This window comes from Hippopotamus amphibius, chromosome 5, assembly GCF_030028045.1.
Source record: "Hippopotamus amphibius kiboko isolate mHipAmp2 chromosome 5, mHipAmp2.hap2, whole genome shotgun sequence".
In the NCBI taxonomy this organism is placed as follows: Eukaryota; Metazoa; Chordata; class Mammalia; order Artiodactyla; family Hippopotamidae; genus Hippopotamus; species Hippopotamus amphibius.
The window spans coordinates 77,063,821-77,086,258 of NC_080190.1; the positions used below are offsets into that span (position 1 = coordinate 77,063,821).

Consider the following 22,438-nt stretch of genomic DNA (forward strand, 5'->3'; position numbering starts at 1 on the left):
CATACCTCTTTTATCGCAGGAAGCTGCACAGCTAACACCATCAGTCTGTCTCAGGACCACCTCCCCACAGCTGCCTTGATCACCCCCCACACACTCAGTGTTCTCCTCCTGCTGCTGTTTTTCTTCATAGTTTCTCCTTCCTCACTGGGATGGAACCCCAGGAGGCAGGGCCTTCTGTGTCCAGGTCCCTGGCATGAGGCCTGGCATGCACAGAGCAGGTGCTGAAGAAACATTTATCGGACACGTTGATCAGCGACTTCAGAGCCACTGAGCCCGCCCGCCCACGCGGATGTCTAACGACCCCCCTCCCAGCCCTGCCAGGGCTCAGGCTCTGCACCCGCACGCAGGCTGCAGGCAGCCTGGGAGGAGGGCCTGGCGGAGGTGCCTTTGATGCCACCCGGCCTCATGCTTTTCTCCCAGGAAACTATGCCCCAGACGTCCGTGGTCTTCTCCAGCATCCTCGGGCCCGGCTGTAGTGGACAGGTGCAGCCCAGCATGGGGGAGCGAGGAGGTGGGGCCGGCGGCTCCGGGGACCTCATCTTCCAAGACGGACGTCTCACCTCCGGGTCCCTGGAGGCCTTGATGGAGCACCTGGTCCCCACAGTGGACTATTACCCCGACGTGAGTGCCTGGCAACTGGCGCGGACGACCTGGGCTCCCAGGGAGGCTGCTGCTGGGATGGGGCGGGAGGACCCCAGCGGTCAGAGCTGGACGGAGGAGCAGCACAGTAGGGGGCCCCTGCCCTACCTCCTGTGCTTTCCTGCTCCCTCCCTCCCCCGGCCCCCAGCCTAGGAGAGGGGAACCGGACTTCCCTGCTGTCCCCAGGCAGGTGGGAGATAGCCCTGGGGGAGGAAGAGAGGCCTAAGGGGGCAAGGCCGGGGCCTAAGGGGGCAAGGCCAGTGCCTCGGGGGCCTGGTGAGGGTCCACCCAGCACTGGGCCATCTCTGAGCTGGGACGTTTGCTTTGTGCATGCACCACCATGGTTCAGAATAAAGAGGGTCAGCCCCTCCACGCCCACCGGGCGCAGACCCCGGGGCGCTGCCTGCGTGGGCAGGACGGGCCTTTGCCGACAACCCGGATCCTCCCTCTTCACCTCAAGGTGACGTAGGCACGTTCTTGGAAGAGCGAGAAAGAATTCCCTTGTTCCATGTGGCTTCCCTTCCGCCTCCAGTAGGCGAGGTCGCGTCGTGGCAGTGGGTTTGGTACCTGCTCCCTCTCCAGAGCCAGGCCGCCCCTCCGGGTGCCCCCTCCCTGCTGAGGGCAGAGCCCTGCGCACTGGCCGCTGGTCCACAGATGGGGCTACGAGGAGGGTGGGGAGGACCTGCCCCCTCTGCCCTCCAGCTTCCGGGGTTCCTGGCCCACCCCGACGTGTCGGGCCTCCTCCCTTCCTCCTAGGGCTCTGTCCCCTCCACTGTCTGTCCTTCCATCCCCCCTGCAAATCCTTTCAGGGCCTGGCTGGGGCTGGTGGTGGTGGTGCAGACGTGGCAGCTGAGGCCCAGGTGGCAGAGCCAGAAAGAGGGGACCCCCAAAGACGCCGGGAGGAGGGCTGGGACCTCCAGCCCCAGTGCCGGTCTGTGCTGTGTGGCGAGGGGAGGGGCCGCCCCCCTCAGGCGTGTCCCAGGGGAGCCTCCTCAGCCACCTCATCCAGCGTCATCCCCAGGACACTGTGCCCTGGGGTCCCAGCCTGCTCCCCAGGAGAGAGCAGACGGGCGGTGGGGGTGGCACGGGGGTCCGGTAGGCATCAGCCCCTCTCTCACTGCCCCTGCCCTGCAGACGTGGGCGGCTGGGGACACACGGCTCCGTTGGTCTCCGTGCCTCTTCGCGGAGACGCCCAGCTCCTGCCTTGGGCCCACCTCTGCCCTTGGCTAAGGGCTCCGAGGTGTGACACCTGGGTGCCTTGCTTCACACTCTGAGCCTTCTGCTTAGAAGGGGGTCCCTGACTATTTGGGACCCCGGAGCACCCATGCTGCTCAGCCTGGGGACCCCCTGCTGCTCCAGGGAGAGCCTCCTGGTGGCCTCTGAGGGCTGCCTGGGGGTAGTGAGGGCCTGAGGGCTGAGTCCTGATCCAGGAGGCTGCACTCCCAGCACACACGGCCCAGCTTGCTTTAGGCTGCAGCAAGGAAGACCTGCTCCTTTGGACCTGGAGCAGGGGCAGAGGGTCCCAGGCCTCCAGCCTGCAGCGGCCACATGGGGGTAGATCACTGTCTGAGCAGAGTCCCCGGGAGGCCCAAGCAGCCTCCCCACCCTCAAGTCCGCCCTGTCTGCAGGCAGGGGCCTGGCAGATCCCACGTCAGACAAAAGCTTCCAGCGACCCTGGGCTTTGCTCCCTGCCGCCCTTCAGACCAGACCATGAGCACCTCTCAGCCCGCACCACACCCCAGCGATGAGGACATGTGGACATGTGTCTGGGGGGCCCTGGTGTGGCAGGTGGGGATGAGGCCCACAGCTGGTTAGTGCCTGCACAGGGGCTTGCAGCTGTTCCTGATGTGGGATCCTGGGGCCAAGGGGACCCTGGCTTACGGCCCCCTGCCTCACCCCCAGGCCATGCCCCACTGGCCGGTGAGGATCTGGCCCAGAGCCAGCTTGGTGCCCGGCCCGGGCCCACAGAGGCCTGGAGAGTCCCGCCAACATCGACGTCCGGGTTTAGCTCCCCGTGTGGGGTAGGGAAGCATCCCAGCAGGGTAGGACCGCTGGGAGCCAAGCTTGTCAGGGGATGCCTCCGAGAGCTGAGGTGAAGCGGGGTTTGATGGGCGCCTTGCACAGGGGGCAGGATTGGGGAGCGTGAGAGAGGAGGAAGGGCGTTTGAGGTGAGGTAAACCATGCAGAAGGTGATGCTGGGCCTGGGAGGCTGCTGGACCAGGAGGAAGAGCAGGCTGTGGCCACACACGGGGGCCACGCCGGGCCCGACTCACTCTTCGCCCTCTCTCTGTGTCTTTTCTTCAGAGGACGTACATCTTCACGTTTCTCCTGAGCTCCCGGGTCTTCATCCCCCCTCATGACCTGCTGGCCCGTGTGGGGCAGATCTGCCTGGAGCAGAGGCAGCAGCTGGAGGCCGGGTCTGAGAAGGTGAAGGCGAGGCCCTGGGCCGCCGCCTGTCTTCGTGCCCCTGGCTGTCCCTCTTGCTCACGCTTGGGAGGGAAACCTGCTCAGAATGGGGCCTGGCTGAGCCCGGCCTGGGGCCCTCCCTGCTGGGGGCAGGTCTGCTTGTCGGGCCTCCTGGAGTCCCTGGGGCGGGGCTCCTGGGGGTCTGCAGGGGCGCACACCTCCCATGGTGCTGGAGGCAACTGCCCATGGTGGGAAGGGCCACAGCCAACAGCCCTGCTTGCTCTCCTGCTCAGTGCCAGGGCCCCCGGAGGGGAGGGTCCGGCCACAGCTGGTGGAGAAGCAGCCAGTGGGGTCACGGCCCCTTCTGAGGGGGCGGTGGGGGGGGGGGGCAGCACCCTCAGGCTGGAGTTTTCAGCGACTCAAATAGGGCTGTTTGTCACTGTCACGTATCCTGATTGAGTCAGGCTTTGGGCAGTCAGGATGGTTGAGAAACCACAGCTCATCCCTGAGGCCCTGGGGGCAGGGGCCGGGGTGAGGCTTTTAGAGGCCCAGGGTCTGGTGCAGAAGAAGGGGTGGCGGGCATGCTGTCCGGGAGCTGGCAGGGCCTGTTCCTGATGACCTTCCCCTCCCCCGGGCTGGGCCTCCTGCCCCTGGAGGTTTGCAGCAAAGGCCTGTGAACATCCGTGCCTTCTTCAGAGTCTCCTCTCCAGAGGGGCCCGTCCCAAGGCAGCCTGGGGATCAGGAAAGCCTGCTGAAGGCGTGGGTGGAGAAAAGCCAGAACAGGGTGGATGGGAGACGGAATTCTAGGCTGAGGGTCAGCGAGGGGACCGTAGAAGCCGGAGAGGAGCCTGGGGTGAGCCCGCCAGCCTTCATCCATGGTGACAGGCAGGGCGGGGCCTCTGAGGAGGGGATGCAGGGCTCTAGTTCCTGCTGAGTGTGGAGTGCAGCGAACTCCAGTGGGGAGTGTCAGCAAGGGGTCCTGGGATGCTGTGTGCACTGGACTCTGGCCTGGAGTGGCTGCAAGAGGCTCCACGAGGCCTGGGGAGCGACCACGGGGGGCCCGGCTGGAATCAGCTGGGCAGAGGCAGCGGGGCAGGTGTGGGTGGAGGCGGGCAGGTAGGTGCAGGGGTAGGGAGTTAGGTCATGAGGGAGCTGGGCCCTGAGGACAGTCGAGGCCGGAAGGGTCCAGGTTGGCCAAGTGGGCACAGGGAGCTGGTCAGGGCCAGGCAGGAGCCAAGCGGGGCACAGGGAGGGTTTGGCACGTGTGAGCCATTGCAGGGCTGGGCACGAAGGACTGTCCGGGAGGCCGCGGCCGAGCATCCCGCACGCCTCCTTGGGCTGTATGTGCACGTGGACCTGGGCCAGAGGGAACTGGGGAGGGGGCGCCTGGTGTGTCTGTCTTCCCAGCATTTGCCAACTCGCTTTTCACTGAGAGAAGGCGGCTAAGGTCTCTTGCTTAATGCTAATGATTTTGCCTGGTTTTCACCACGTTCTTTTCTGGGGGCAACTTCTAATTACAGCAAGTGAAACTAGTTTTCTGTGCCATGGTAGTGATAGGATAGCTTTTTTGAAAATGAATTTAAGTGAAAAAGAGAGCCGGCTTCAGGGGAATGGGAAGCAAAGCAGGAAGGCCAAAACCGCAGGTGAACAGGGTAGCAGGTCCCTACCCAGCAGCTCTCACCCCAGTGTCGGGGCGGAGGACACAGGTCCTGCAGGGGATGGGTGGGAGGGGGTCGCAGAACTGGGGGTGCTCGCACCACTTGTCACCTTGTCACCCACTCTGAAGGGTCAGACCTTGCTTTATCCCCTCCCACCCCACCCAGGCCAGGCTGAAGTCCTTCTCAGCAAAGATCGTGCAGCTGCTGAAGGAGTGGACGGAGGCTTTCCCCTACGACTTCCAGGATGAGAAGGCCATGGCCGAACTGAAAGCCATCACCCACCGGGTCACCCAGTGTGACGAGGTAAGGTCCTCCTTGGACCCTGGCGGAGTTCCTTGTCTGGGGGAGGGGTGGGTCTTCAGGGACAGCTCTGTACGTGGTCCCCTTGGTTGCCACTCTCCCAAGAGGCCTGCTGGGTGGCTCCATTTGCCCCTCACCCCCGTGAGGGCAGCTCAGCAGGCCAGCAACAGGCCAGACTCACCCTGGGCATCCTCTGCATGTGGGAGACCCTGTGGCCCGAGTGGGAGTGACCCCAGGCCCCACCTTCTCCTGCCCTGCGGGCCTAGCGAGAGGCACGTCCCTGGAGAGGAGCTGGGTCCCTCCGGCACGGTGGGGTCTTGCTGCCGGCCCACGTCAGCACCTTCTACACCCCCGCCCCGCCCAGGAGAATGGCACGGTGAAGAAGGCCATCGCCCAAATGACGCAGAGCCTGCTGCTGTCCCTGGCTGCCCGGAGCCAGCTTCAGGAGCTGCGCGATAAGCTCCGCTCGCCGGCCATGGACAAGGGGCCCGTCCTCAAGGCCAAGCCGCCAGCTGCTCAGAAGGACATCCTGGGCGTGTGCTGTGACCCCCTGGTGCTGGCCCAGCAGCTGACACACATCGAGCTGGTCAGTGCTGCAGGGCACCCTTGCCGGGACGGGGCGGGGGCGCCTTCCTGCCATGGCGCTGCAGGGCCTCCCCTGCCCTCACTGGGCTGTCCCGTGAAGCCCGCTTGGCAGCTCCCACCACTGCCTCTGGCGGGCGTGTCCACCTGAGCGGCGCGTTTCTCAGCGCCTTAGGTCCCCAGGATCACGGCAGCCCCGTGTTAATGGGAGGGGCTGGGGTGACGGGGACTGCAGTGGCCTCAGGATGGGGGGGGCGGCCTGTGAAGAGGTGAAGGGCTTCCAGAGGGAGAGCTCTCCCCGCCCCCATCACCTCTTCCTGCCTGAGCCCTGGGCTGGGCAGATACCTTGCCTGTAGCAGCCACTGCCGAGGCGTCCACCTCCCTCCCGTCTGGTCCTGTGCCCCCCTCCCAGACCCCTGGGGTACAGCTGGGGGCCTGGCCACTGCCTGGGGGCTCCGATCGCGGCGGGGCCGTGGCTGTGGTGCACGCCTGCGGGGAGGTCTTGACACGCCCTACACCCCGAGTGCGGGGCCTGCCTGAGGAGGGCAGGCTCGTCACCCCTCCCGTGCTGTCTCCCCACCCACCCAGGAGAGGGTCAGCAGCATCCACCCCGAGGACCTGATGCAGATCGTCAGCCACATGGACTCCCGGGACAAGCACAGGGTGAGGGCTGCAGTGTGCGCCGGGGCGGCCTGGGCCTCACACCTGACGGAAGTGGGCCTGGCCGCCTAGCGCCTGCTCCGGGGGGTGCCCCAGTGTTCCCGGAGGCCTGGGGAGCCAGCCTGGCCTCTAAGCCCAGCCCTAGAGGGCTAGGTGGGGGATCGTGTCCAGCAGTCCCCGGCCCACCACTGCTTTCACGGTTCTGGGGGTGGGGCGGGGTCCTTGGGCTCCCCGTGACCTGCCGTGTCCCTGCAGTGCCGAGGGGACCTGACCAAGACCTACAGCCTGGAGGCCTACGACAACTGGTTCAACTGCCTCAGCATGCTGGTGGCCACGGAGGTGTGCCGGGTGAGTGGACACGGCGGGGGTGGCACTGTCTCCTCCTGACCCCGCAGGCCCGCCTGAGGCTCTGACTGGTGTACCCCTCAGATGACGAAACTCTGCAGGTGGAGACAAGATGCTTTTATTGCCAGGGCCTTGGAAGTGCCAACCCCTCCACGGCCCCACGTCCAACAGTGATGCCTTAAATTACAATGGAGACCCATCCGTGGCGGCACCGGGTGCCCAGCGTGGCCTGCCCGCGCCTCTGGGGCTCCCCTGGTCCTCGCAGGCGGCCCTCCTGCCCAGCCTCGAAAATGCCACAGCTGCACTTCCTGTCTCCGCAGCCTGCGAGCCTCCCCTCACCCTGACTCTAACAGCTGTGAGGGCCCAGGGCAGCTCCCGTCCAGGCTGCCCTCCCTCTCGGGGGCTGGTGCGGGAAGGGATGACCCCCGGGGGGGCCCGCACGGAGCAGCCTGGCTGCCCTGCAGGTGGTGAAGAAGAAGCACCGGACCCGCATGCTGGAGTTCTTCATCGACGTGGCCCGAGAGTGCTTCAACATCGGGAACTTCAACTCCATGATGGCCATCATCTGTGAGTGCGCGGGCCCCAGGGGCTCCCCCTTCAGGGCTGTGTGGCCCACCTTGCCCCGCCCTGATCCCACCTGTCACCCCCTGCAGCTGGCATGAACCTCAGTCCTGTGGCGAGGCTGAAGAAAACGTGGTCCAAAGTCAAGACGGCCAAGTTCGACGTCTTAGAGGTGGGCACCGTGCCTCGTCCTGCGTCAGCCCGAGCCTCCCGTCACGCCCTGGGCCCTTGTTGAGGGCCTGCTGCCCCAAGCGCCGTCTGGTGCTGGGTGTGTCTGCTGACCTGGCTGCGGGACTACAGTGAGGACCTGTAGCCTAAAGCAAAGGGCTGGGGACGATTAGTAAGGAGTTGGTCAGCAAAAGCAGGCCGACAGCTCCAGGTTAGGCAGTGCGCAGCCTTTTCCTGGCTCAGCTTCCCATGGTCCCAGGCTGTCTGGGTGGCTCAGGGACTGACAGCCTTGATCCGATGTATTTGATCACAGAATGCAGTTTCTGCAAGCGTGTGTCTTGTGGAGCTGGTCCAGTTTGGGAGGTGTCAGCCTAAACAGAAGGGCAAAGGAAGGTTTTGAAAGGAAGGAGGTGAGACCCAGACTCAGCAGGACCGGGAGGAGGATGTGTGAGCTGCGAGATCTCTCTACAGCTTTCCTGATGACGTTTGGACCCAAACTTAGAAGGCCCTGGCCTAGTGCTCACCCAGGTGCCTCTGGGCTTCCCTCCCCTGTGCTCACTCCTGGAAAGGAGGCCTTTTCTGGGACAGGACAGTACAGGGCCACCCAGGGCTGTTTCCTGCAAAGGGGGGTGTCCTGAGCAGGTCTGAGGGGGCGTGGGGGAGCCCTGCCCACCGCATCCTCCCTTCTGTCCACAGCACCACATGGACCCATCCAGCAACTTCTGCAACTACCGCACAGCCCTGCAGGGGGCCACGCAGAGGTCCCAGATGGCCAACAGCAGCCGCGAGAAGATCGTCATCCCTGTGTTCAACCTCTTTGTTAAGGACATCTACTTCCTGCACAAAATCCACACCAACCACCTGCCCAATGGACACATTAACTTCAAGGTCTGCGCGGCCCCTCTGTGGTCTGAGGGGAGAGGGTGGCCCCCCAGTTCTGGGTGACCTGGTTACAGGGCTGGGGGCCACAGGCCACAAAGAGTGAGATCATGGCGTGTTCTGGTTGGTGGTGCTGTGGTGGGTGTGGCTGGGACGCTTGCCTCCGCCTGGAGTCACACATGGGGGCCCTCTCGGGTCTCTGCACAGGGGAAGCACAGACCCAGCTGCTACCTCATGGCTTTGCAGGGGGGCAGAACCGAGTGGCCTTGGGGATACCTGCTGGCTCTGCTGCCGCACAAAGCGCTCCCATGGCTACAAAGTCAGCTCTGTAGGGCTACTGTATCATCTCTCGGGGACCAAGGAAGTGAGCAGCAGATCGAAGCCAGAGCTTATGTCCCCTGCCCGAACCAAGGTTTTCAAGCTTAGGGTAACAAATGAACATCCAGTTGCTTCTCCACCCCTTCAGAAATTTTGGGAGATCTCCAGACAGATCCATGAGTTCATGACATGGACACAGGTAGAGTGTCCCTTTGAGAAGGACAAGAAAATTCAGAGTTACCTGCTGACGGCTCCCATCTACAGCGAGGAAGGTAAGGGCCACTGCCACACGCTGCAAAGGTTACCCTGACCCACGCAGGGTGCCCTCGCGGGGTTGTTATTCCCATGCTGGGCTGGGGATGCTCCGCTCGCAGGGCTGAGTGCATGAGGGCGGGCCGTGGGCGGACGGCAGGTGAAGGAGAAGCAGGAGAAGCGATCAGGCTCCTGAGGCCACTTGAGGGAGTTAGGCCAGCGCTGCAGAACCAGGAAATGTCTCAGGGTCCCCACCCATGCAGCAGAGACCTGGGGACCAGCCCTGGCCAGAAGTCACTGCCTCCTTGGTCTGCGATTTCCTTCCCAGGTCTTGCTCCACCCTAGAAGGGAGGGTTTGAGGAGGGGTAACTGTGATGGGAGGATACTGACTGCGTGTGGACATGGCTTCTGAGGGGCTTCTTGTCTTTCAGCTCTCTTCATCGCCTCCTTTGAAAGTGAAGGTCCCGAGAACCACATGGAAAAGGACAGCTGGAAGACCCTCAGGTAGGAGAACTCCAGGAACAGTCTGGTGAGCCCCCAAGACCAGCCCGAGCCTACAAGGAAGGGAAAGGACACGGCCAGGGGAAGCATGATGGGTCTGCCCTTGTGAGAGGCAACCGAGGACACCTCTACAGAGACCGGGTATAGGGAGGTGTCCCCGGTGCAGGCTGAGGACTTGGGGTTTGAATGTCCCTGACCCCTCCTTCAGTGGCCAGTTCTCCGCAGCCAGGCCCTCCCCTAGTAGAGCAGGCCTGCCCTCTGCTTGCCCAGGGGACGGGCTTGCGGCCGCCTGACCGTTTCCTCATTCCCTGCTCACCTTTAGGACCACTCTCCTTAACAGAGCCTGAAGGCACGGGTGCAGCCTGCAGACGCTGGATGAAGCACACATGTACTGAGTGTTAATCTTGATTGATGTGGGTTGAGATGAGGAGGCCTCACTGGTTGGGGTCCATTTTGTACATAACTTTTATGAAAACAAAGAAAGTAATTATTTCATGCATCAACCTTTGGCACTTAAAGTTTTTTTGTTTACTTTAAATAACAGGGCAGGGCCCTGCTCTGGGGAGGGGTGGGGAAAGAGTATCATGGGAGATGGCACCCATGATAACATCCTATTCTAATGAAATGTAGATTTTTATTTTCTACTTTTGATTATTAACATCTTACAAAAAAAAATATTTAAAAAAACCCAACCAAAACCAACGGGAGCCCTGCCTCCTTTCCAGCCAGTGTCTCTGATGTCGGGGTTAGTGCCTTAGAGGGTACTGGAAGGCTGGCCTCCCGCTCCGTTCTCGCCCGCAGCAGGGCCACCAAGGCGCCTGCCCTCAAAGCCCAGGCCTGCGAGGTTCCGGCAAGAAGGGCTCGGGTGGTCAGGAGGTCTCGTCTGCGTACTTCTAGAAGTGAACCTTGAACACGGGCTTTCCAAAGTTTACATTTTCATTTTCCTTTATCAGGGATTGATGGGGTGGGGGGGACACCTGGCAGCACATTTTTTGTTGGATGATATCTAGCAAATTGTTCTTCAACTACATTTTAGGAAAAGAGAAAATCGAAAATAACCTGAGGAGGGGAGTCATGGAATTGTCAGTTTTCCAGACTGTAACTTTGTATTCGCTTCATTACAGCTGAGTGTGTCAAAGTACAATTAAGGATGGGGACATTTAAAGCCATCTTGAAAGTCAAGTACAACGTCAAAATCAGTTTCCTCCTTCCCTCTGGGTGGTAGGGGGTGGGGGTGCTCCCCTAATGGAATGTGAAACACAGAAAGTTGGCCAGGGTCTGCTGGAGCCCACTCACATAAGACTGCCCAACATTTGGAGGTATTTTCCCCACCCCAACTCAAGGAGTACACTCTACTTTCTGTCTGACTTCCTGGCCATGGGACAGTGACAGCTCTGCTCCTTCAAAGGCCAGAAGTGGGCAGTTCACGCTGACTCCATCTCCCTCACGGCGGGGCTTTCATTCCGTCCAAGCAGATTTGGAACTACTCACCCTGTTTCTCTGTGTGGCTGGCTTCCGCCGGAGCCTCCAGCTGGGAGGCCTGGGTGAGGACAGGTCAGCTAGTTGCTAATTCCCAAAACTCCTAGGAGAGCCTGGAGATGTGAAGGGAGGCCTCGGGGGGAGGTGGCTCTGTGATCCACTGCTGTCGCCCTCAGCCCTGGGTGGAGCGAGGATATTTACACTGTATTGTCACAGTGTTTTTGCACTTTTCAGATGTTCTAGATAGTACATATTGTATATTGATAGTACATATTGCTTTGTTTATGTATTTGAGATAAAGAAAGGTTTAAACCTTGAGAATATATATTTGGAATACACTGTTAGAACCTTTTCTGTCCATGTGTTAAGGAGCTTTCACATCGTGCGCTTCACTGGGTCATCAGTTCTGTACCGACCTGATCCAGTGTCTACATGTGCTATTTTATTTTCCCAATTTGATACATACCCTATCTATGACGTTTTGGTATTCTGAGATGAACTCTGAGTGTAAAGCTGTACCATAATGCAGGATGTCAGCTGTTGGTGTGACTGAAAGTACTCATCAATAAAAGAACATGTCGCTCCCCTCGTGTGCCTGTTCTCGGTGTGCGGCTGGGGAGGTTGGGCGGCTCTGATGCTGGCAGGAGGCATGGGGACGCCCGGGCCAGGGGGCCTTTCAGAGACAGAACAATGAACTCTCAACTTCACATTCTGACAAAGGGCTTTTCAAATAAACAATGTAAAACAAGACCAAGTTGTACAAGAGGCACGTTCTAGTCTGCTTTCCTCAAAGAAAGATCCAGAAAGATGTCACTAGCAGCTTGAATTACATGGTCATGTAAGTTCAAGGAGGCCTACCTTAAATGACTGTCAAGGTTCCTTTACTGCAGAACTACTGAGAACCTTTGGTGTCCACGGGCGCCGGGGGTCTCGGGGGCTGGGACGTTGGGGAGTGCCTGCTGACGTCCTTCTGCAGCTGGTTCTCCTTCTGTCTCAATGGGTCACCCTCAGGAGCACTAAAGGAAAGGGATTTGTTGAGGGGCACACGAGCGCGAGCTTGTGGCACTGAAGGAGAAGAACTGAGAACTGCTCTCGTCTGCCTGTCCTGTGGCCACCCTGTCACCAGTGCCCAGGCTGGATGAGGTCTGCTCGGGGCGGCTCACCAGGCCCGACTCCGCTCCTTCAGAGCCAACGCAGCCCGTGAGAGCAGCGCCGCCCAGCAGGACGCTCTCCCTGAGGAGAGGCGCCCTGTGCTGCACCATCCGACGCAGTGGCTGCTAGTCACGCAGCGGGACCGAGCACTGAAATGTGGCCAGTGCGACTGAGGAACAGAACTTCTAGCCTTATTTACGTTTAAATATCGGCCACCGTATTGGACAGAAGGCTAGGCCCGCGGGGCCTCCTCACCTGCTGCCCCTTCAAGTGCTTTGTGGAGTAGACAGCACACAGTAGGTGCTCAGGTGTTTATGGAGTGAAAGAGGACCCCTGTGAGGGTGTCGAAGTGAATTTGGGGTAAGTGACACCACTTTTAACGTCTTTGCATTCTATGGCATCCTTACTTTCTTGGTAGTTATTTTTGGAAGTTTCTACCTACCTCAGCTGAAGAAGGGGCGGCACATCCCTTGGTCTGTGCCTGGGGCGCGGAGCCAAGCTGGGGGCCACGGGGCGCTGGCTTGGCCAGCCACGGCACTGCCCCTCACCCACGCGGCGCCCCTCCAGCCGCTGCTTCTCGAGGTGTGGGTCCCGCCTCGGAGCAGCAGCAACGTGGGAACTTGTCTGAGATGTTCTCACGGCCCCAGCGCAGCCCTGCTCAACGGGAAACATATTGGGGGGGGAGCCCAGGCAAGCCTGAGAAGCTCTCCTGGCAGGTCAGGCTCTGTGGGACTTGGCTCCCGCCCACCCTCACAGGCCACCTCCCCCAGGGGCACGTGGCTGCTTGGACACAAGACTCACATGCCGTGCACGCGCACCTCCTGCAGGACCCTTGCCACCCCATTCTCACACACGTCCTCTGGGTCTCCTTACAACTTCCTGGCGAGCGGCGCTGTGCTGCTCGGGCCCTGCCCCACCTTCCACGTCACACTGCTGGCATCTGCCTCCGCCGCACGCACCTGAGTCTCAGCGCTTTCTGCGCAGAAGCCTCTCAGCGTGTAGCTGTGTGGCCAGTGACCAGCGTGGTATGTGGTTCCTAACTCCATGTGATGACCAGGGGCTACCTTTCACTTTACATACACGTTTCAGGGACAAACCTGTTAATAGCATGTGACAGGAAGATAAGCTAAGATGCTCTACTAATGCCATAAAGACTTCTGTGACAAAAGTAAGATTTTTATACACCTACCACACCTACACATTTGTAAAATGTATGTCACGTTCCTCAGGGAGGCAAGACAGGATAAGTGAAAGAGCAAGGAATCAAGAGCTCTTTGGATTTGAGCCCTAGTTTCCAGTTCCCAGCTGGGTACCCTCGGACACCTCCGTTTTTCCATCATTAAAATGGAATTAACAATACTCTTGATCTCATGGGTTGCTGTAATGTTATTTGGCAGAAAGTGCAACACCTGCTTCATCTGAAGCGGTGTTAGCTGTGTACCAGCAGTGGCACCCCTGACACCCCACAGACAGAGGAATCTTCTGGGAAAAGTGAAGCAAAGGATTATAAGCACCCCTCTCAACAGAACAACTCAAAACCTGGTCAATACAAATATATTTTAACATCACCAAAGAATTACTTAAGTATCAAATATAACCAATATACAAACATATGAGAAAAAATTCACACAAAGTTAGGATTCAAAACTACTTTCTAAATGAAAAACTTCCTACCCACCTATAGGTTGGAAACCTTAGATCATGCCAACATAATTTCTATCTTTATTCTCAAAAAGGCAGTCGTGATACTGGGAGGAAGGTGAGGGGCTGCTGCCCAAACCCTCCACATGTGTCTATCTCAACACACCCAGGACTCTCAGGTAGGGATCTTCAGCAGCAATGTTAAGGGAACGGTGTTGTCAGGAATGTAAGAAAGTTTAAGTTAAGCGCCTGCCTGTTTCTGGCGGCGTGGAAGACTAAGTGCCTGCCTACTGAAATTGACGAATAAACTTATGCAGGACTTGTAACATCTAGGTCAAAGCAGAAACCCAGAGCTTCACTTTTCAATCCACAAGGGGGACAGAGAAGAAGTCCAGAGCCTGCTCAAGAAGAAAGGTCAAACAGGAGACCCCGGACCATAAAGTTGACATCCCAAAGAGCCACCCCTCAGTGAACTTAAAATAAAACGCCCCTTCTCCAATCCCACCAAGGGGATTAAGGAAGACTGCCCGTTCTGAATCTCAGCACTGAATGGAGATGGGGAAAATTCACCCTTAATAATTTAAAACCACAAGTCAGCGAGTTTCACAAAGTTTTGCAGCACAAATCACACTGGTCAAAAAAACTTTAAGCTGAGAATTTTAACACGGCCCTGAACTGGTACTGTCCCTAAGTTACTCAGTAGAAGCAAACATTCTGACCTATATTCCAGTTTAAAAAGTCTCTCCCCAGCTGTATCTAATATTCTGTTAAACCCACCTGCTGGATTTCTAAATGCTCTATTTGGTTCTTTCCCAAATCCATCTAGACAAAATTCTATAGAAATTACCAGAATGTAACACAGAGAGACAAAGATTAGATAAATATGAAACAGGTTTAACGTGTTACCAGTTATAGAAGGAAAGAGAGAGAAAATGAAGCAGAGACAATGAAAATGTGATAGCTGAGAATCTTTCAGAATTGGTAAAGGATAGCAATCCAAGAAGCCCAAAGATTCTCAAGCAGGATCAGGGGAAAAAAAAAAAAAATCTGCACACAGACATATCATAGTGATACAGAACAGAGATAAAGAAGAGATTTTAAAGACAGCCAGAGAAAAAGATGGTTGATTACCTTCAAAGGCATGTCAACTGTTAAGCTGATAGCTTACTTCACAACAGAAATAACTGAAGGCAGAAGACAGTGGGATAGTAAGATCAATGTGTGTGGAATTAAAGAAGCCTCAGCTAGAGTCAGAGTTGGGACAGGCCTGGAGGGGGAATTTCATACCCAGTTGTGCAACATCAATTACCCCAAACAGGAAGAGAGGGAGCAAACATCTCCATCACAGGAAGGTGTTACCTGCTTTACCACCAACTAGGAAGAAGAAAACCTCTCTCCCCTAGGACAACCCAGCCAATCAGAGACTACAGAAGCCCACCAATGAGAAGCTGCCATACTCTGAACTCCCAGTTTCCTCCAATGGACCCTTTGGTTAATATAGTCCATCCCAGGTCCCCCTTTCACCCTAGAGAAGCAAGTTTCCTTTCCTTGTTTTCTGATTTGCCTATGGTCCACCGCAGTTCACATAACTTGAATTGCAAGATATTCCCTAATAAACCTGCTGGCTATTCCCAAATAAACTCACTTTTGCTGGTAAAATAACTGATTATATTATTAAAGTCGACAGTGCTAGAAGATTTCTCAATCTAGAATTTTAAACCCTTCAAAAATATTTCTTAAATGAGATAAAGATATTTATAAACTAAAATGGAGTTTGCTATCAAGACCTTCACTAAAAGAAATTCTAAAGGGTGAATCTTGACTCCTACTGCATACTATATAAAAATTATTTCCATATGAATCATAGATCTAAATATGAAAGGCAATATACAATGAAGCATTTAAAAGAAAACACAAACATTTCTTCTTTACTTTGGATTAGGCAAAGGTTTTTAAAATTGGACACCAAAATCACTAGCCATAAAAGAAAGAAAAGTGATAAACTGTTCTTTATTAAAACTAAGAACTTTTTCTTATTAACAGATAATATTAAGAGAATGAAAAACAGTCCCCTGCCTGGGAGGAGATATTTGCAATATATAAATCTGACAAAAGACTCATATCCAGAATATAGAAGTAACTCCTACAAATCATTAAAAAAAAAAAAAAAAAGCCAATTAACGAAAAAGGGCAAAAAAATGGAACAGGTATTTCACAAATAAGATATCCAAATGACCAACAGCATATGAAAAGATACCCAACATCATTTCCCTGATGATAAACTAAAATCAAAATGAGATAATTGTACACACCCAAATTAAAAAGTCTAAATTAAAAACTGAAAATGTTGTGTTGGGGAGATGTGAAGCAACTGGATCTTTCATGTGGGGCTGGTAGGGGGTCAGTTATTTGAAAGGACTGAGAAAAATCTGCCAACACCTGGCAAGGTTATTCAAGAAAAAAGGTACAAATAAACAATATCAGGAGTGAAAAAGAGGCTATCACTGTAGATTCTGTACATATTACACAGATAGCAAGAAGAAATGGCAAACAATTTTGTACATTTCATCTAAAATTTCAAATTTGTCAGTATAAATGCCTAGAAAAGTGCACCTTACCTAAAATAACTCAAATCAAAACTGATTCTAGAAGAAATAGAAAATCTGAACAGTTCTATACATTGAGCCAGTGATCAGAGATCTTCCTATATAAAAAAGTTCAGGCCCAGGTGGCTTTCAGGAAGTTTTGTCAAATATTAAAGGAAAAAATAATGACACTCTTACAAAACTTTTCTAGAAACAGAGTACAAAGGAACACCTTAAGTTTTTTATAAGATAGCAAAACCTTAATAGAAAAGCCCAAGGATGAGAAAGGAAGTATATATAGGCAATCTTACTCATGAACACAGATGAAAAACACCTGAAAAAAAATACATATACACACCCACACACACAGAAATATATAGATATGTAAATAAATATGTGTGTATGCATGCAAACTGAATCCAGCAATGTATAAGGAGAATATACTACATCATGACAGACTGGCATTTACCCCAGGAATGCAAGGGTACTTCAGAAAATTATTCATCAATTTAACATATTAAAGATGGAAAAAATCATATAAGCATCTCAATAGATATAGTAAAAATATTTGATAAATGCTCTTAAGCATGATAAAAACTTGCCAAGTAGTTATAATAGAAGGTAACTTTATTAACTCAATAAAGGGTATTTATAAAAACACCTACAGCAAATACCATACTTACTGATGAAACACTGAGAATGTCTCCCTTGAAATTAGAAATATGAGCAGGACGTCCACTATTATCACTTCCAGTCAACACTGCACAACAAATCCTAACAAGCGCGGTAAGATAAGAAAAATAAGTTAAAGATACAAAAATTGAAAAGAAACAAAACTTCTACTCATAGCTATGATTGTATAACAGAAAAAATGCAAAAGAAACTAGAAATACATTATTAGAACTAATTTGCAAGGTTTGGCAAGGTTACTGAACACAAAAAAACACACAAAAATCAGTTTGATTTCTAAATATGAGCAACAGACAATAAAAATACAATAAAAGATAGTTACAATGGCATAAAATGCAAACTATTTAGGAAAAAATAATTAAAAAAATAATACATGTAAATTCACTATGTGAAAAAGTATAAAACTTAATTGAAAGATAATTAAGACCAAAATAATGTCATGTCCAAGGATCAGAGGGCTCTGTATAAGAGATGTATATTTTCCCCAAAGTGATCTTATATAGATTCAATGAGATTCTAATAAAAGTCACAAAAGTTCTCGTGAAATTTAACAAGCTTATTCTAAAAGTACAAAGGCTACAAATGGCCATGATGATCTTTAAGAACAGGGTGAGTAGACTATCTCTTAGAGATATCAACTTCTATAAAGTTACAGTAATATTAGATTGTGATATGATGACGTGCTGAAACAGCCTAAACTGTTGAACAGATGAGAGCCCAGGATTAGACCTGTGCGTGTATGACATCTGATGGATGAGAGTGGTTTTGCAGATCAGTGGGTAAAATATGGACTTCATAGTAAGACAGTGCTGGGAAAAAGTGAAATGCAATCCTTACCTCACATCATACACAAAACCTGTTCCACTTTTATGGCTGGAAAAAGCAAAGCTATGTATGAGGTATTCAGAAGATAATACAGAACAATAGCTTTAAGATACCTTTCGCTATTATGAGCTCATAAATAATAAAAAAGAATACATAAAGGAAAAAGATTAAACACATTAAATTTAACTTTTATTCATCAAAAAGTATCATCAAGAATGGGAAAAGACAAGCCACATCCTGGGAGAAGATATTTGTAAACATTTAACCAACAAGAATTGGTACCCAGAATACGTGAAGAATTCCTATGAACTTATAATAATGGGCAAAAAGACTGGAAATGAAAATTATAATTATAATTACAATTCATACCTAAAGCCCACTAAAGCCCACTAGGTTAGCAAGAATTAATAAGCCTGACAAAATTAAGTATTGCCAAGGATGCAAAGTAAATCTCTTACAGTGCTGGAGGTGGTCTACTTTGGAAAGTAAGTTGAATGTGCACACAACCGGTGACTTCGCATCATTACTCCTAGAGAAATTCTCACACACTCATAAGAGACACACACTGCAGTATTCATGACAGCATTGCTTGTGATAGCAAAAGAAAACCAAAAAAAAAGAAAAAAAACTATAAACATCCAAATATCTATAAAGAGTAGAATAAATACTGTAGTATGTTCATTCAGTGGAATACTAGTCAGTAATGAAAATGGATTAATTTTGAGATTAACATGAGTGAACCTCAAAAACATAATACTGAAAGTTAGAGAATATATAATGAAATAACATGCATAAAAATTCAAAACAGGCAAAACAGTCTATTGGGTAGAGATACATACGTAGTTGGGAAAACTGTGAAGAAAAATGAGTGAAAAAATTATCACAAAAATCAGGATAGTGACTATTATGGAGAGAGTGAGGTTATGTGATCGAGAAAGGGCACACAGAGGCCTTTCACTGGTAATGTTCTATATCCTAATCTGAATAGCTGGTGCACTGGTGCTGGCTTTACTATTCTTTAAAGTACACATTTACATGTCATACACTTTTCTGTATTTGTGATATTCTACAACAGAAAAACTAACTTATCACATTTTCATTTAGCTTTTGGTAATAAAATACTTTATTGGTACCGTTTACTGTCAAAAGCATAGTAATGTTTCCATTGTTTAACTTCCATCTTTAAATTAAAAGCTTGTTTTAGAAAAAAAGGAGAAAAAAAAATCATTTGATTCTGTCAAAAAACAAGCTGCAACTAATAATTAGGTTCTCTCACTTTAAATACCTTAATTCACTGGTCTTCACGATAAATAACTGTATATAAAAGGAGACAACAGCCTGAATAATTTTGCAGATAACATTTTACACATCTTAAAAAACCAGGCCTAAATGCAATTCCAACTTAAAACTTGTAAGAACATTAAGAGTTATTGTAAAACTGAATTCACGTAGCACCAAGAAATTTGGGATTTATAATATTTCAGATGATATGATTTTACTGAGCAAAAAGAGTAATGATTTGTCTTCTATGAATTTTCAGGAGTTTATATACAAATAGAAAGAATTCAATACGGGTCCCTTTTAAAAGCCAAAAGTTCAAAAATCTATGCATGCCTTTCACCATATCTCCCATTTGTGGATCTAGCAACTGACCCTATGGTCAAAGATCCATGTGTGATAAAATAACAGTACAGTTGTATCTGAATATTATTTCTTATTTGTCTTGTCGCATTAATATAGTTTACACCTCAATTAAAACATCATTCTATCTGCAAGTTATATATTTCTCTAAAATATTCTGTAATTCGGATTTCCATTTAGACAACCTTCCCCTCCTCCCCTTCTCTCAAATCAGTATGATCTTATGGTATGCCTCATTAAATTGTGTGGTTTTGCTCCCTTCAGTGAAACTCCCCCTCAACTCAAAGTATTATAATACTGCAAATACAGAAGTAGCATAATTAACATATTAGGAAAAAAGAATAATACATACATATGGATCTAGGCTAAATGAGACAACACAAAGTAAAACACAACACCACGCTTTGCTCATGTACTCTGAACCAGAAGAAGGCCTTGACAGAGCCCTGGCTCATATAAACTGATGTTCCCAGACACCCCTAGTACCCTGTACTCCAGCATAATTAACTGTTCTGTTAAAGACGTTTCCATGTTTATTTCTGTTTGTTCAAAACAGTCCATAGCAACTTTGACTCCTAACCCTGAACAGGATGATATATTAGTAACACATTATATTTTTAATCAAGTCATAGATTTTCACCTTAGTATTTCTACTATTACCCATTTGTTTAAAAACAGACATTGAGGGGGCTAGGCAACACAAAGTTGAGGGATTTTTATCTCTGCCTTCTCTTGATTAGTTGAGGATTTTAGATGTATCATTTAATTATCCTCTGCATCAGTGAAAAAGGATGCTTCAAGCAATTGACCAGACCTTCATTTAAAACCAAGCATGTTGACTCAGTGGTCGGCAGGGGAACAGCCCTGGTCGACACACCCCATCTATAACACGCCACCCTCTCTTCAGGAACAGGATGCTCCTGACCCTCCTTCAGCACAACACATTCCACTCCTCAGCCCAGATGCAACCAGGCTACGCAGCGGAACATGAGGCCAGGCAGACAGTAACTCAAAAACTACTCTTAGAACAAACAGCGGATTTTGATTTGTCAATGATTCCATAGTGAAGTATATTCACAAAACAGAGACTCTGCATTGCAACATTTGCTTTTTCTTCTCGCACCAAGTTAAATTGCTAAAGTAATGTCAGCAAGAACACAAGAGATAAGCATGTCTTCTCTGAAAGAGGCACTGCATTTGGAGTTGGAATTAAGGCTAAATAAACAGTGCTGATTTGTGGTTCAGACTAATGTGTCAATGATAACATTAACCAACAGCTTCGCTATTTGTCCTGTATGCCTGTTTGTGAAGATGCGTCTCTATCTCCTCCCTGAAGACCAGCATTCCCAGGTGTGAGTGCGAGGCCTCATTCATGGCTTTGGACTGGATGCACATGCGGTACTGCTCGGGGGTCAGCTCATCAGCACAGCGTTTCTCGTGCCAGAGGTGGAAAAGACCAGGAACCGGAGTCCGAATCACAATCAGGTCACCATGTAAGTATTTTCGATAAAGATGAACATCTTCTCCACCCCAACCTTTTACTTCCATATCAAATCCACCTGCCGGATCAAAACTCACACTATTAAATAGTGCTCTGGCAGCCAGAGCACAGACAAACCTGATAAAGATTTAAACATTCTGCTTCAAATAAGATGGCATGGTACAATCCAAAGACACCGAAGTAGAGGACTGACATCCTGGTTTAGAAATCCAGTTACCAGCTGATATCTAGAAGCTCAAGGTCTGTTGCTGAGAGTATCAAAATAAGAGTAAATATTTGAGAATACCTTGTAAACTTCAGAGTTCTACAGAAAACCTCTAGAAGGTCCAATAAAGCAGGAGGGAATATAAATCACCCACAATATCACCACCATTACTGTTTTATTATGTTTTCTTCCTATCCTTCGAGATCCAAGTTTTTCTGGGTCACAGAAAACTTTCCAGAGGGGAAAACAGAAGAAATGGCCAAGCTGGACACATACAATTGAGAATGGGCATACAGATGATTTAAAGCCACAGAAGGAAGCGAAATTATTAGAGTTTCCAAGGAAAACAGGGCCCAGGTCTAAGAAATGCCAATATCTAGAGGGTAAACAGGCGGAGAAAGACAAGCCAGCAAGAGAGACCGAGAGGTGGCCCAGAGGAAGGAGAAAATTCTGAAGGATGTGCTATCACAGTTGTCTACTGAGAAAAGCATCTTGAGGAAGAAATGGTCAAGTGTGTGCTGCTCAATTAAGAACCTAAAAGAATCAGGCAGACCTGGCAACGTAAGCGTCACTTACAGCCTCACCTAGAGCATACTATTTTCAGACTGGTTTAAGCTGAACTAACTTTAAAGAGGCATGGAGAATACAAACTGAGTTTTTTTGAAGAGTGAGAAAAGATTCTTAAAAACGGAGAAAAAATTAATTCTTTAATTAAAAGCTAGGTTTCCAAATGATGTCTTTTGTCAAATAATTCTTTGTCACTTAATTTCACACTCACAGGATGACAGTAATCCTAAGATCTCTGAAAAGTATTACTTTAAATAGTCACAGTTTTAGAAAATGCTATGTCTGATATATCTTGGCTTTTCTTCCTTACAGATATGAATAAGCTCCTCAAAGATTAGATATGGTGTAGATAGTGAAAATAGAGGATTTCTGGTTTCTGGTCCAGCATGTACAGACCTTAGAAGTCAGCACTCCATCCTTACAACAAGTAAAAGGTTTGAATAAACTGAAAACTCAACAACTCTTCTCAGGGCCCTCAGGGAAATAAAGTCACAGGGCAAACTGCTGCTCCCCAAATTGAAGAGACAGATAGGTAAGACACAATCACAACTATTAGAGAAGAAACGAACTAGCAGAAATCTCCAGGGGTACCAGTACTGGGGTAGGAAAATCTGAACTGTAATTGATGAATTGCTAGAGGCTCAGTGGAAAAGTCTAAGGGTTGAAAACTCTAGAGGGGCCTGTACACTTTTGTAAGTTTTGCCTCTAGGTCTACCAGGTTCTCACAGTGAAGACTGGAGAAAAATCCCCTAGTGCTTTCAGAAGGAGGGAGAAAGTAACCATTCTGAAATATGCCAGAGCGTTTTGTTCTTCCTAACAAGGCCTGCCCTCAGGAAAAACTATTCTACCAGAGTCTACCCTATCTGCGGGAAGGGATATACCC

At 50.7% G+C, this 22,438-nt stretch overlaps 2 protein-coding genes across 12 annotated transcripts in view; one reads left to right on the top strand and one right to left on the bottom strand.

Annotated features, from left to right (window-relative positions):
* The first annotated feature begins 294 nt into the window (after positions 1-294).
* RASGEF1A (RasGEF domain family member 1A) lies at positions 295-9,653 on the top strand. The gene is made up of 12 exons (XM_057734698.1): positions 295-621; positions 2,944-3,066; positions 4,869-5,006; positions 5,368-5,589; positions 6,174-6,248; positions 6,501-6,593; positions 7,055-7,157; positions 7,244-7,323; positions 8,016-8,207; positions 8,665-8,788; positions 9,200-9,272; positions 9,592-9,653. Exons 1-12 carry the CDS (start codon positions 391-393, stop codon positions 9,614-9,616), a joined length of 1,479 nt encoding a protein of 492 aa, XP_057590681.1. The 5' UTR covers positions 295-390; the 3' UTR covers positions 9,617-9,653.
* CSGALNACT2 (chondroitin sulfate N-acetylgalactosaminyltransferase 2) overlaps positions 6,693-22,438 on the bottom strand; it is a 62,216-nt gene continuing 46,470 nt past the window's right edge. For 2 of the 11 annotated variants that reach the window (XM_057734696.1, XM_057734685.1), the window contains 5 exons: positions 11,607-20,841; positions 10,761-10,926; positions 9,586-9,732; positions 8,758-9,322; positions 6,693-7,690 (listed from right to left, as the gene is read on the bottom strand). In XM_057734696.1, the coding sequence (XP_057590679.1) occupies positions 20,549-20,841 (293 nt within the window). In that variant the 3' untranslated portion in view covers positions 6,693-7,690; positions 8,758-9,322; positions 9,586-9,732; positions 10,761-10,926; positions 11,607-20,548. Of the gene's footprint in view, positions 7,691-8,757; positions 9,323-9,585; positions 9,733-10,760; positions 10,927-11,214; positions 11,422-11,606; positions 20,842-22,438 lie in introns of all 11 variants that reach the window. The other 9 variants (XM_057734691.1, XM_057734686.1, XM_057734690.1 and 6 more) reach the window with 9 other exon arrangements.